Here is a 14,071-nt window from a genome sequence, read left to right as displayed (position 1 = left end):
TCCAGCTATGTTGCCATAATGCCATTGCCCCCAACTTTCAATCTTGATGTTCAAGTTACCTTTTATTAAATTTCTTATACAAATCTTAAATAAATCTATTATGTTTAAACTTTAGAGACTTTGCAACTGCTTTAATTATATACTAGATAGATATTTAAATAATATTATGACAATTTAAAAACATTTCTATAGCATGCACGGCATATTCTATTTACATAAAACTCTTTATTTGCGTCCAACTATGATCTTTTTTATTTTTTTCTATTTTGTTTTTAATTAAAATATGTTCTATATTTTTTAAAACTTTTAATATAGTTGTTTTATATAAACCTGAATACTACGTCACAAAAATTCACTAATACAAATTTTAAAAATTAAAACAGGTTTTGAGACGAAAACAGAATACATGCTTCCTAATTATTTTAGAGCACCTGCAATGTTAAAAACTACAAACCTCCACGTCAGTATTTCATATCATATTCAAACCTCCCTCTAAATTCTTTTTATAACACCAGACATTCACAAACCCCACTAAAAACTATTAAAATCTCGTTTGACCCTTGCAATTTTTTTTCATGGGCCCACCACTGTGTGTGAGAGTGGTGGCAGCCCATATCTCGTCGGACTCTAGTTTGCCGCCACAAACTAATTAAATTGGCTAAGCATGATGTGACACGGTAAATATATAGTATATTGGCTTTACATTTACGTGAACAGTATCAACGTCTCTTGAAAGTACTTAGATAGAAAAGTGTTAAATATAAAAACAAGCTACCATAAGTCATGCATCATAAAAAAGGTGTTCCAAATTTTTGTTGAAATTCGTTTTGCAAAGGTTCTCTAATACATAATCCTGATTTTTATACATGCAATCCACTAAAAGTTTAAGATTAATTTTAATAAAGAGTTATTAACCCGTGTGTTACACGGGATTCGTCAGATGATAAAAATAAATAAGGTCTTTTATTTGAAGTATGAACAAACTTAAATATAAAAAAGAAATGAAATATATAATACAAACAATAAGAAGTCTAAAGTCTTAATTTTATAAATTTGAGAAAATCTCTTTATATAAAGCATTTGTTGTTTTATCACAAATATTCTCATTTTCATCAAATGTTAACAATTTTAGACCACGTATGCTAGTTATTCTTGATAATACAACATGTAGTGTCCATGAGAAAAAACTAGACATCGTAGGAACAACCCACCCTAGAAAAAAGATTGTTCTTGGCTATTTTATACTTTTTTAACTTTCATATTTCTACTTGTTTGATATTCAATCGCTATTTTACTTTTAATCTTCTGACTATTTTCTAACCTAGTTGTCAAAATAGTTTTGACTCATAACTACGGATAGCTAGGATGAATGAGATGAGAGATCAAAAGATTTTGAGGGAAATTAACTATTTTATAACTCATTTACCAAAATGGTTTTGATTCATGATTCGTGGATAGCTAGGATAACGAGATGAGAGATTAAAGATTATGAGGGAAAATTATGCTATCTACCTATACTAATAAAAGAAAATAATTTTGAACACATGGCATTCAGAGATTAATTCTCACTATTAAATTCCCTCATAAATCACTTCTCTTCTATTGATGGAAAAGAAAAATAAAATATTTTAGTTCTAAATATAGTATTGATTATAAATTCAACATACCGTATATTAATTCTAAAAATTATATTGTAAACATACTTAATAGAAAAATATTAATACATATAATAATTACGTGTCATAAAAATATTTTTTTTAAATTAAAAAATATATAAAAGAGTTTATGTTTAAAGACTACACTAACATTTAATTTTTGAGACATATTAATATTGAAGAAAACTATAATAATTTTATTTATTTTTTACAAATATTCAATGTTTAATAAGTTTTAAAAATCATAGACAAATTTTTCATTTTTTATATATAGTATAAGACTATTATGACAGTTGAAGTGTTGAACAACAGTGTGTTTATAAGGATATCATGAAAGCTGTTTAAAAAGAAAAATCAGGTGTCTTTTTTGGTTTATAGTTTAGCGTTTAGCGTTTAGCGTTTAGGGTTTAAGGTATGGAGTGAAACACATTTTTGTGAAAGACTTTAACTACATCTACAGATCTAAAGGCCTCATTGTTTTAAATGTTGTTTTTAGTGACATTGCTTCATTATTGTATCCCGATGGTAGAAAAACTCATTCTCGATTTAAAATTCAAATACATTTGATGATATAAAACTTGTAATACATTTTTTACATAATATAAAGAGACTTAATTATCTTTTATTTTATTTGTATTAAATTATTCATTATAATTTATATATTAACTTATACTATGTAATACACGAGTTTCAAAAGCTAGTAGTTTAATGTGAGCTTACACTTAAGCGTCGTTATTTTACGTTGTTAGAAGAGTAAGATAAGATGTTTGTTCATTACAACTTTCTGTTTTGGAAATAAGCTTCGACATGAGAAATAGTGATATACTATTAATAACTAGGTTATTGACCCGTGCACGATACAGATGGAAATATAGAAATCGTCAAGTAAACATATATACAATTTCAAACGACAAGTTATTTTTTAATATATTTTTTGAAACAACATGATTTTTAATTGCAATTCATATTCATACGCAAACAAGGTACTTAAATACATAAACTTACAAAAAATGACTTTATATACTAAAATGTTTATGAAGAAAATTTAAAACTTTAAAACATAAGCTTCATAAACTTTAAAAACTAATATTAATATAAAACAAACAAACTTCGCTAACATTATTCTGGAAAGTAAGCAAATCAGAAAATAAGCATTCAGGAAAGATTCCCAATAAGGATCCAAGCATCCAAGAATGATCCGGGCTTCTTTTATTCCTGGATCGGGAACACAGTTGACGGCATAAACATTCACATACCAATCTAACAAACATGGTGACTAACTGGCTACGAAAACTGATTTTACATTTCATGTGAAAAGTCATGCATCTTCATAAACTGAAGCATATTCAAAGCTCATTTAAGAACCAGAACCAATTCTAAACCTTTTTAAAATGACATGTTTTGACCAGAATCAATCGATACATTTTGAGAATATGTCATTTTAACCCGAACCAAATCGATATATTCTAAAATTGACCTGGTTTGACCCGAACCAAATTGATTCGATTTTAAAAAGACCCGTTGAAACCCGAACGAATACCTTTTTATATTGACTCGTTAGGCATAACTAAGCTGATAACCTTTTAAAATAATCCATTTTGACCTGAGCCAAAGCAAATCGAAATATTTCTAAAATGACCCATATTCATAAATGAAAATTGAAATAACACACTTAAAGATTAAGAAGAAAAATAAAGGGTAGCACATACAGTGTTCTTAATTAGATTTTGAAATCATTTCTACCAAATGCGAATTCATTATATTATTACTGGTTGTGAATATCCAAAATAAATAAATAAATAAAGCTTCAATGATTTCAACCCACGTGAAAGTTGAAACTCATGAAAACATTTCACTAATTAATTTGTGATCCTTCATATTCTTTCATTTTTTCAATAGACACTTAAACCAAACATCAAACAAACCAAATACAAATTGAAACGAAACTAAATTGAAAAAAAAACAAACAAAACCGAAAACCTAAATAAAACCAAATACCAATAAAAGTAAATGAAAAACCGAAATGAAACTGAAAAACTAAAACCGAACAAAAAACAAAACTTGTAAAAACCGAAACAAAAAACTGAATAAAATCAAAACCATCTAAAACAAAACTAAAAATAGAAAACTGAAAAGAAACAAATTTATAAAAACTAAAACCGAACAACAACCAAAAACCAAAATTAAACCAAAATAATAAATAATTATCATGAAACTTTGAAAAGAAAAACCCCAATTCATTAAGGAACACTTGCATTAATAATATAATAGATTAAAATATATTGAAAATAATTAAGTTAAATGTAATTTAATTTAATTTTGAAATATTTTATTAGTAGAAAATTATAAGAATGAATGTTATTTATGAAAAAAATTATTTTTTTAATAGTATATAAGTAGATAGTGATTTAATCATGGAAAGCATTCAAAGTTTTAAAAAGGGAAATATATTTGTACATTTGTGCATAAGACTTTTTGATGGCATAAAGCAATGTAAAATAAACTGGAGATCTCAAAAAGTATGTGAAGAAATGTGCTTTATGACCACATATTCTCAAGTATGATAGGATAAAACTTGTCAATGAACGGGTTACGGGTTTGTGATTTTTATTTATAAACAAAGAAGTGAAAATAAAATTGATGATTAAAAAGCACTTTGAAGGTAAAAGAAATCTTCCAGAAGGTACCGTTGTTCGAAGTAATTGAATAAAATTAAGTGTAAAAAAATAAATGAAATATGTAGTACAAACAATAATAAGAAGTCTAAAGTCTTAATTTTATAAACTTGAGAAAATCTCTTTATATAAAGCATTTGTTGTTTTATCACAAAAATTCCTCCATCTTCATCAAATGTTACCAATTTTAGACCACGTATGCTAGTTATTCTGGATAATGCAACATGCAGTGTCCATGAGAAAAAACTAGACATCGTAGGAACAAACCAACCCTAGAAAAAGATTGTTCTTGGCTATTTTATACCTTTTTAACTTTCATATTTCTATTTGTTTGATATTCAGTCGATATTTTACTTTTAATATTTTGACTATTTTATAACCCAATTGTCAAAAAGGTTTTGACTCATGACCTATGGATAGTTAGGATGAATGAGATGAGAGATCAAAAGATTTTGAGGGAAAATTAACTATTTTATAACTCAATTACCAAAATGGTTTTGATCCATGATCCGTGAATAGCTAGGATAATGAGATGAGAAATTAAAGATTATGAGGGAAAATTATGCAATAACTAGATTTTATCCCCCGTATTACGGGGTTGTTTTACATTATTCGTTTTTTAATATTTATATATGTATATTTGGATTTAATTTTATTTATTGTAAGAAAGTTAATAATTAACATACTTGAGGTTTGATGATGAAATGGTTTCACAAATAAATGATATGTTATAATCCGATGTAAAAGTTATCTGGGTTTGGTGATACCCATTACCCGTTTATTTTCTTTATTATAAAATTGTTTCTTAATTATAAATAATATCTTTTTTTAAAATAAAATAGGATATTAATTTTTAGTATATTCCTATTTTATAGGATTTTCATATCAAATATTTGATAAGATTATTTTTTTTAATATAATGAGATGTTATAATTCGTTTAAGAGCTATTTGGGTTTGGTGAGACATTTACCCGTGAATTCGGGTCAAATGCGTGAGAAACCTTCATTTACAAATAAAGTAATCTGATGGCTTGAGAGAATGGTTGTTTTACATTTTTCGTTTTTTAATATTTATTTTTTGGATTTTAGTTTTCTTTATTGTAAGAAAGTTAATAATATACTTAGGGTTTGATGATGAAAGGCTTTCATAAATAAATGATAAGTTATAACCCATTTAAAAACTATCCGGATTTGGTGACCCATGACCCGCTTATGTTTTTTACTATAAAATTGTTTATTAATTATAAATAATATCTTTTTGTTTTTAAATTAGATATTAAATTTTAGCATATTCCTATTTTGTAGGATTTTCATATCAAATAATTGGTAAGATTAATTTTTAATTTAATGAGATGTTATAACCCGTTTAAGAGCTATCTGGTTTTGGTAAGACCCATACCCATGAATTCAGGTTAAATCAATGAGAGGCCTCCATTTAAAAATCAAGAAATCTTGTGGCTTCCATAAAAGGGAGGAACGATCACATTACGACACATAGGATTTTTGGATTTTCGTTTATATATATTATAGATTTAATATGAGATTACACTTAAGCATTATGATTTTACTTTCTTAGAAGAATAAGAAAGATACTTGTTCACTACAAATTTCTGTTTTCGAAATAAGCTGTGACATGAGAAATACTATTGATAATAGTGATTTCATCATGGAAAGCATTCAAAGTTTTATAATAAAAGGAAATATATTTGTGCATTTGTGCAGAAGACTTTTTGATGGCATAAGCAATACAAAATAAACCGGAGATCTCAAAAAGTATGTGAAGCAATGCAAAATAAACCGGAGATCTCAAAAAGTATGTGAAGAAATGTGCTTTATGACCGCATGATGTTTTCTCTAAGTTTTTGTGTCTTATATACAGGGAAAATTCTTAAAATATAAAGAAAGATTCTAAATATGTTTTTTCAAAATTCAAATTCTTTATTTGTTTCTTTATTAATTCGTCTTCACCTTTACGTTAGAAAATCGAGATGATATGTTTCTTAACTTGCCGCCTTCCCGTCATATTAGTTCATAACCCGTCACCTCCCCGCCATGTTAGCTCAAAACCCATCCCCTCCCTTCTATGTTAGCTCAACACTCGTCACATCCCCGTTGTGTTAGCTAAAAAATTAAATCTAATATTATATCTAAATAAGTTACACATAAAATGATTTGATGGTATGCATGAGTTTTCTAAATCATATTATCATCCAAAATCCAATATACAAGAACTTAAAAACCAATAAAGTTTAAAATATTCAAATATTTTTTTAATTACGTTTTGGATCCACGTTTTTAGTAAATATAAGGTAGAATCTTTTTGTAGCTAACACAACGAGGAGGCGACGGATTTTGAGCTAACATGAAGGGGGCGATAAGTTTTAAGCTAACATGACAAGGAGGTGACGGGTTATGAGCTAATATGACGGGTTATAAGCTAATAAGACAAGTTAGTAAAGGAACAAAGGGGGGATTTGAATGTTGAAGGGACATATTTGAAATCTCTCTTTAAAAATGAGACATTTTAGGAATTTTCTCATATATATTCTCAAGTATGATAGGATAAAACTAGTCAATGAACGGGTTACGGGTTTGCGATCTTTATTTATAAACAAAGAGGTGAAAATAAAATTGATGGTTAAAAAGCACTATGAAGGTAAAAGAAATCTTCCAGAAGGTATTCTTAATTTGTTAAATGATAAGTATGGTTTAACCTTCACAAAAGTATTTAAGACCAAGAAACATGATCACCAACCCTACCACTCGTGTAAGAGACACAAAAGTGCAACACGAAGGACATAGTTGATACACAGTTATATGCTAAAACAAGAGAATCAACATAACAATCATTAACAAACATGAAACAAATATACGGAAGTAATATATATTTCGCACGTCTTACATTGTTTTGCAATAAAAAACATGTTTGATAATGTTACACAAACGTAAAGTTGATACACGATTTCATAAGAGCTTAATCAATACCGATAGAATAAAAAACTGATAAACAAGTTAACGTAGAAAGTGAATTGGAGTTTTCTCATAATTTTATTCTTGAATTTCTCTAAATTAAATTACTTGACTTAAGGGCTATTTTCCAATTATGCACGACTAGTCCTTTGACCTTTAAAGCAAATCACAAATCCATTAGTTTTTTTAGGCAAATGGTTAGCATCAAGGAAGTTAAAAAGATGCTACAAGGAAGCCGTTTGTGGATGACACACTATGACAGTGGTGAAACATTACCGTCAAAACGCGTTGTTAAGCATAATATTGTTCTTGTCAAACTTGCTATATTTTAATTCAATATGTTAAAAACTCGGTCCTTCATGTTATATTTAGTTTGCAAGTTTAGCACATCAACTTTTGTCCCTTTTTTTGTTCTTTCTTTTTTCCAACAAACCAACTATTTTAAATACAGTAAAAACTAAAAACTCATGATTCAAACCTGATTTTAAAGTTTCATCTGAGCGAAATCATAATAATTGGGTTAAGATATATAGAAACAAAGCTCAGATTCGTTGTCTCACTTCATATGCATTTTATGTGTTTTGTACATTAAAGATTTGTATCTTGTAATATATACGATTTAAGTATAATGTCAAAATACCAATCCGTTAATTTATAGTATAAAGGATTTAATCAAATAAATATTAACGAGTAAGAAAGAACATGAAGATAGGTGGAAGATAAAATGATGATTCAAGAAAGAGTAAAGTGTTATTTTCGTCCTTGTGGTTTGGCAAATAATGCGAATTTAGTCTAAAAAGTTTATTTTTTGCATATGGATCCTCCACGTTTCTCAATTCTTGCCAATTACATCCAAATCACTAATCTCGTTAAATTTAATCGTTAAGTCAAGGATAGACATGTCTTTTTACTATTTCTTTATTATATGAGTAAAGTGCCAAAATCGTCCCTGAGGTTTGGTCATATTTGCGAATTTCGTCCAAAAATATATTTTTTCGCAAGTAGACCCTCGATTTTTCCCAACCGTTGCCAATTTCGTTCAAATTGTTAACTCGGTCTAAATTCAACGTTAACTTATGGGTGTTACTGTCCTTTTACATGTTTGTTTACATTATTGTTATTATGTGTTTGTTTGATGACATATATTAGGGATGAGCTCGGTACCGTACCGGTACTGACCGGTACCAGTACCGAAATTCCCGATCCCGAAAATCGCAAATGTTTGGTACCGGTACAGGTACTGAAATGTTCAGTTCGGTACCGGTATGGTACTGGTATTTGAGGTAAAATTCGGGAAATACCGGTACCGTACCGTACCGGTCCCGAAAACTCAAAACCTTGGTACCGATTCGGTATTGACGGTACCAAATTGGTACCGATTTCGGTACCGGTACCGATTTTGCTCATCCCTAACATATATAACATTTCACGGTTCCTATGTTTGAATCCAATATATTATCCGTTTGTTTATTCTTCTTTATTTTTAGTCATATAAGGGGTTTAGCTCAACGTAATAATAACAATGTAAATAAATATGTAAAAGAACAGTAATACCCCTGAGTTAACGTTAAATTTAGACCGAGTTAACAAATTGGACGAAATTGGCAACAGTTGGGAAACATTGAGGGTCTAATTGCAAAATTTTTTTTTTTTGGACGAAATTAGCAAATGTGACCAAACTTCAGGGACGATTTTGGAACTGTACTCATGTAATAAAGATGAGTGAAAAGACATGTCTACCCCTGAGTTAACGATTCAATTTAACGGAGTTAGTGATTTGGATGTAATTGGCAAGAATTGGGAAACGTGGAGGCTCCATATGCAAAAAATTAACTTTTTGGACTAAATTCGTATTATTTGCCAAACCATAAGGACAAAAATGACACTATACTCTTTAAGAAAGATGAGAAAAAAGTTTAAAGGTGCCCATGTGTCATGCACATGCTACGATGTTATTTGAAGGAATAAACCAGCAATATAAATTCTATGTACCTGATTTACACGAATAAACAAATAGGTTGACTAAAACTTTAGTATATTACATTGCATCCTTCGCATTCCAGCTAGATTAGACACAAGTCCTGGTATGAAGGGTGTGCTACTTAGGTTATTCTAGATAATGAATTATAGAAGTTAAATTTTAAGACAACACATTTTGATTTTGTTACTCTCAGTTTTAACTTTTATGTAACTAGATGAGAGCATTCTCATCTGGTTTCTTAAATATTTGTGAGAGAAGTTTGTAAATTATAGGGTGGATGCTTGAGTGGTTGTGAGTGTAAATTATAAGGTGGAGAGAGAAAATGTAATGATTTTTTGTAAATTTGGGGAGAGGGTAGTGATTTTTTGTAAATTATAGGGTGGAGAGAGAAAACTGTAATTAATAAAATACAAAAAATATATTATTTAATTAAACAAAAGAGAGAAATGTAGTGTTTTTTAGTGTAATAGAGATAGGGATAAGAAACCAGATAAGAATGCTCTAACATACCACCGGTTTTTGTACCTATTAAATTTTTTTTCTTAAAATAAGCATGTTTGACTTACAAATGAAATTCATATAATATGAATATATGATGATGTCACAATAACTTTTTTAAGGAATCTGTTATTCGTACACTCTTTGATTGTAAAATTTAATTTTACAATAAATTAATAAGTTTAAAACTGTATTATATATAAAAAAATAGTGTTAACATTATTGTGTTTTTTTTTTAATTTTTTTAGAATGACGATTTTCTTGTATTTAGACTACCGCACTCTTTAAATTTGGAGAGTCCTACTGCCCCACTATGAATAAACTATGTTGTCTTAACCGGCCTACACTGGCTTTAGAGTTTGACTTGGGCGTTCAACTGGGAAACCATACTACCGATTACTACTTGACAGTCGTTGTGCCATCACAAGAGTAGAACTCTCTGGCGTAACACACGGTGAGATGAAAACCCAGGAGAGCTCAGGGTTTTAACTGACAACCTTTGCACAAGACATAGCTCAAATCATTCATTATCAATATCCACCCAAAAATAACGCAAACATAATTCAAACTTAAGTCTTCGCTAGAGAACTCAAACCTTTTATCACAAATGGGGATAATAAATACTTATTCAATTTACCCAACAATAAAAGAGCCACTTATATTAGAAGTCACACACCATGCACTTTAATCAGAGGTGATAGTTTTCCTTTTTTAACAAAAAAATGTTGTCTATCATTAACACCATTAAACCTTGCACTTGCATTTGCCTTATTTTTCACCTTATTTTTATAACTGAGACATCATACCAGTGTACCACAAGACAAATAGTAATATTAAGAAAACAAATCACGTATTGATCTATCTTTGCAAACTCACTAGTCGTGCTCTCTTGTGTGTCAAACAAACATGAGTAAAATGCGTCACCAACAGTCCTCTATCATTTTATTGTCGGCAAGTCATGAGGTACATAATACGAACACGGAATATCATGTATTGTTAAGTCACGAAAAGGATCTAACAACACTACCCTCATAATACAATCACTAAACTCGGCTTAAGCCCAACTATTCGTCACATGTTATTAAAATTTGCAACTACAACGCCACAACAACAGTGCATGACCTCTGATATGTTTAGACCGTCATCTTTGATAAACAAAAAGCGTCACACACACTACAACATCTCTTTATACGCGTGTTTAAACGAGCCTATTAAAACACTGGGTTCGGGGTAAAAAAGACATATAAAAAGACTCGATGGGCATAAAGTGTTGAGAACCAATTCTACTGTACCAAACTCATAAAGTATATTTCACAACTTCACCACTCCGTCTCCATCCAAATGCGTGTAGGTGGACGCGTTGAGCTGTCCGCATCATAAGGACCATAACCGTCAACCACCAAATCCCAAGGGGTAGATTCTGTACTTCCAAACCATTATATAAACAAGTCGCCCGCTTTCTTTGTTTCCGTATTACAAATAACAAAACAAATCTCTCATATCATTCACTGTAACATTATAAGAAGCGTATAACGCGGATCTAACAGGTAACATTTTACGCTTCATAATTACACGTTTCAAATCCATATTTCCGATTATTATGCTATTCATTTGAATTGATTTGTTAGTGATCTGGTTGATCAGATCTAGTCAATTGCAGTGTTTATATGATCAGATCTGTTGACATTTGGTTAATTAAGTTGTAATTGAAGGTTTTTAATTGTTATTGAGCTGAATTTTAGGCTGTCGGTTATGGATCGATAGTGCTGGATTTAGATCTGAACTGTTTGTATTGTTTAATTGATGTGATCAAGTTGATGAAATGACTAGTTTGATCAAGTTAGCTTACATTTGGACCAGATCTGAATGTTTAACGAAATTAAACCAAGTGATCCGCAATTAGACTAGATCGGCAATGCGGTTACTGGACTGATATGTGTTCTAAGTTTGTCTGATTTAACTAGAGGTGCAAATACGGTTTTTGAATAAATTTTATTAACAGATTTAGTTAATGCTAACATAATTTGATTTCCCTGATCCTATTTTAATGAAAGTTGGTGTTTAAATTGAAATGAAAGGCAAACAGCTGGCAAGCTGCGTCGCTAGCCCTTTTAGAATGAAAATCTAGGTTGTTTTTTGGAGTATCGGTTACTAACTGTAACTGGTTATTGGCCAAAAATTCAAAATCTTTTATTGGTTACGATTCCTAAGCAGTTTTTGAGTGGAAAATCCCTAACCTATTTAACCAGTTTGGTTCGGTTAGTAACCTGTTAATCAATAATAACCTATTAAAATTAACCTTAATCTATCGAAATTCCTAACTGGTTCCAACCTACGTTTGGTCACCGGTTTCTAACAGTTGGTTAGTAACCGGTTTCTCATATACCGTTTATTAACTGGTTTCGATTAACTGGTTATGATTTGCACTCTAGATATAACTAACAATTTCCCCTCTAATTAATAAGTTTTAAGCAGCTTTTATATCATGCTAGTTAGTTGTGTCTGTTAAGAGGATTTAATATTGGACTGGCTTCTAGTATATGTGGTTAGATAGTGTATGTTAACTATGTGTTGACTTTTATCTGCTACGATGATACGATCCACGTGATTCGATGCTTATTCAGAATCTTGTTATACAGGAACACCAGAAGATGGTGAAGATCTGCTGCATTGGTGCTGGGTATGTTGGGGGTCCCACCATGGCCGTCATAGCACTTAAGTGCCCTGATATTGAAGTGGCTGTGGTTGATATTTCTGTCCCTCGCATCACCGCCTGGAACAGTGACCAGCTCCCTATTTATGAACCAGGCCTTGAAGATGTTGTGAAGCAGTGCAGAGGGAGAAACCTCTTCTTCAGCACTGATGTAGAGAAGCATGTATGTGAGGCCGACATAGTCTTTGTTTCGGTCAATACCCCAACAAAGACACGTGGTCTTGGTGCTGGTAAAGCTGCTGATCTAACATACTGGGAAAGTGCTGCTCGTATGATTGCTGACGTGTCAAAGTCAGACAAAATTGTAGTTGAGAAGTCAACCGTTCCTGTCAAAACAGCTGAAGCAATTGAAAAGATCCTGACACATAACAGCAAGGGGATCAATTTCCAGATTCTTTCAAACCCGGAGTTTCTTGCTGAGGGAACTGCAATTGAAGATCTTTTCAAACCCGACCGGGTCCTCATCGGTGGTAGGGAAACTCCAGGAGGCCAGAAAGCAATCCAAGCTTTGAAAGATGTGTATGCTCATTGGGTCCCTGAAGAAAATATCATCACCACCAACTTATGGTCTGCCGAGCTATCAAAACTTGCAGCCAACGCCTTCTTGGCTCAGAGGATCTCTTCTGTTAATGCCATGTCAGCTCTCTGTGAAGCAACTGGTGCAAATGTTAGCCAAGTGTCTTACGCAGTTGGAAAAGATACTAGAATTGGTGCAAAGTTCTTGAATGCCAGTGTGGGCTTTGGCGGTTCTTGCTTCCAGAAGGATATTTTGAACTTGGTTTACATCTGTGAATGCAATGGCCTCCCAGAAGTTGCTGAATACTGGAAACAAGTCATTAAGATTAATGATTACCAAAAGACCCGTTTTGTAAACCGGGTTGTAGCTTCTATGTTTAACACTGTGTCAAACAAGAAAATTGCCATACTTGGATTTGCCTTCAAGAAGGACACTGGTGACACCCGTGAAACCCCAGCCATTGATGTTTGCAAGGGCTTGCTTGGTGACAAGGCTCGATTAAGCATCTATGATCCACAAGTGACCGAGGATCAAATCCAAAGAGACCTTGCTATGAAGAAGTTTGACTGGGACCACCCGCTTCACCTCCAGCCGCTGAGCCCCACCACTGTGAAGCAAGTAGGTGTTGCTTGGGATGCTTATGAGGCCACCAAAGATGCCCATGGTGTGTGTATCTTGACCGAGTGGGATGAGTTCAAAGCTCTGGATTTCCAGAGGATATATGACAACATGCAGAAGCCTGCTTTCGTGTTTGATGGTAGGAACGTCGTGGACACTGAGAAACTGAGGCAAATTGGTTTCATTGTTTACTCAATTGGTAAGCCCCTTGATGCATGGCTCAAGGACATGCCTGCTTTGGTTTAAACAAACAATTCGGATGTCGTGGAACCTGAGAGCACTAGTCAGTTCAAATTCTTCACTATTTTTGGCTGGTCAGTTTTTTTATTCTTATATTTGTTCCCTGTAGGGAAAAGAACCAATTATGTGGGTTTGCCATATATGTTACATTCATCCTATGTTGTATTCAATGAACCTTAATATGACCTGTTTTGTTCCAACAGT

The 14,071-nt window shown here is 31.6% G+C and overlaps 1 protein-coding gene across 2 annotated transcripts; it reads left to right on the top strand.

Annotated features, from left to right (window-relative positions):
• The first annotated feature begins 11,294 nt into the window (after window positions 1-11,294).
• On the top strand, window positions 11,295-14,052 carry LOC143555311 (UDP-glucose 6-dehydrogenase 3-like). Of its 2 annotated transcripts, none has more exons than XM_077044882.1 (2): window positions 11,295-11,326; window positions 12,419-14,052. In XM_077044882.1, the coding sequence occupies exon 2, from the start codon at window positions 12,431-12,433 to the stop codon at window positions 13,871-13,873; it is 1,443 nt and encodes a 480-aa protein (XP_076900997.1). In that variant the 5' UTR covers window positions 11,295-11,326; window positions 12,419-12,430; the 3' UTR covers window positions 13,874-14,052. The 2 variants fall into 2 exon arrangements, with proteins under 2 accessions (XP_076900997.1, XP_076900998.1); XM_077044883.1 differs by having other exon boundaries at window positions 12,404-14,052.
• Window positions 14,053-14,071: the final 19 nt, after the last annotated feature.

The sequence above is a fragment of the Bidens hawaiensis genome, unplaced genomic scaffold (genome assembly GCF_021521415.1).
Source record: "Bidens hawaiensis isolate Kalapana, Puna unplaced genomic scaffold, B.hawaiensis_p1.1 tig00018044_1, whole genome shotgun sequence".
In the NCBI taxonomy this organism is placed as follows: Eukaryota; Viridiplantae; Streptophyta; class Magnoliopsida; order Asterales; family Asteraceae; genus Bidens; species Bidens hawaiensis.
Note: the sequence above shows the minus strand (reverse complement) of the source record. Positions and strands in the feature narration are given on the sequence as shown.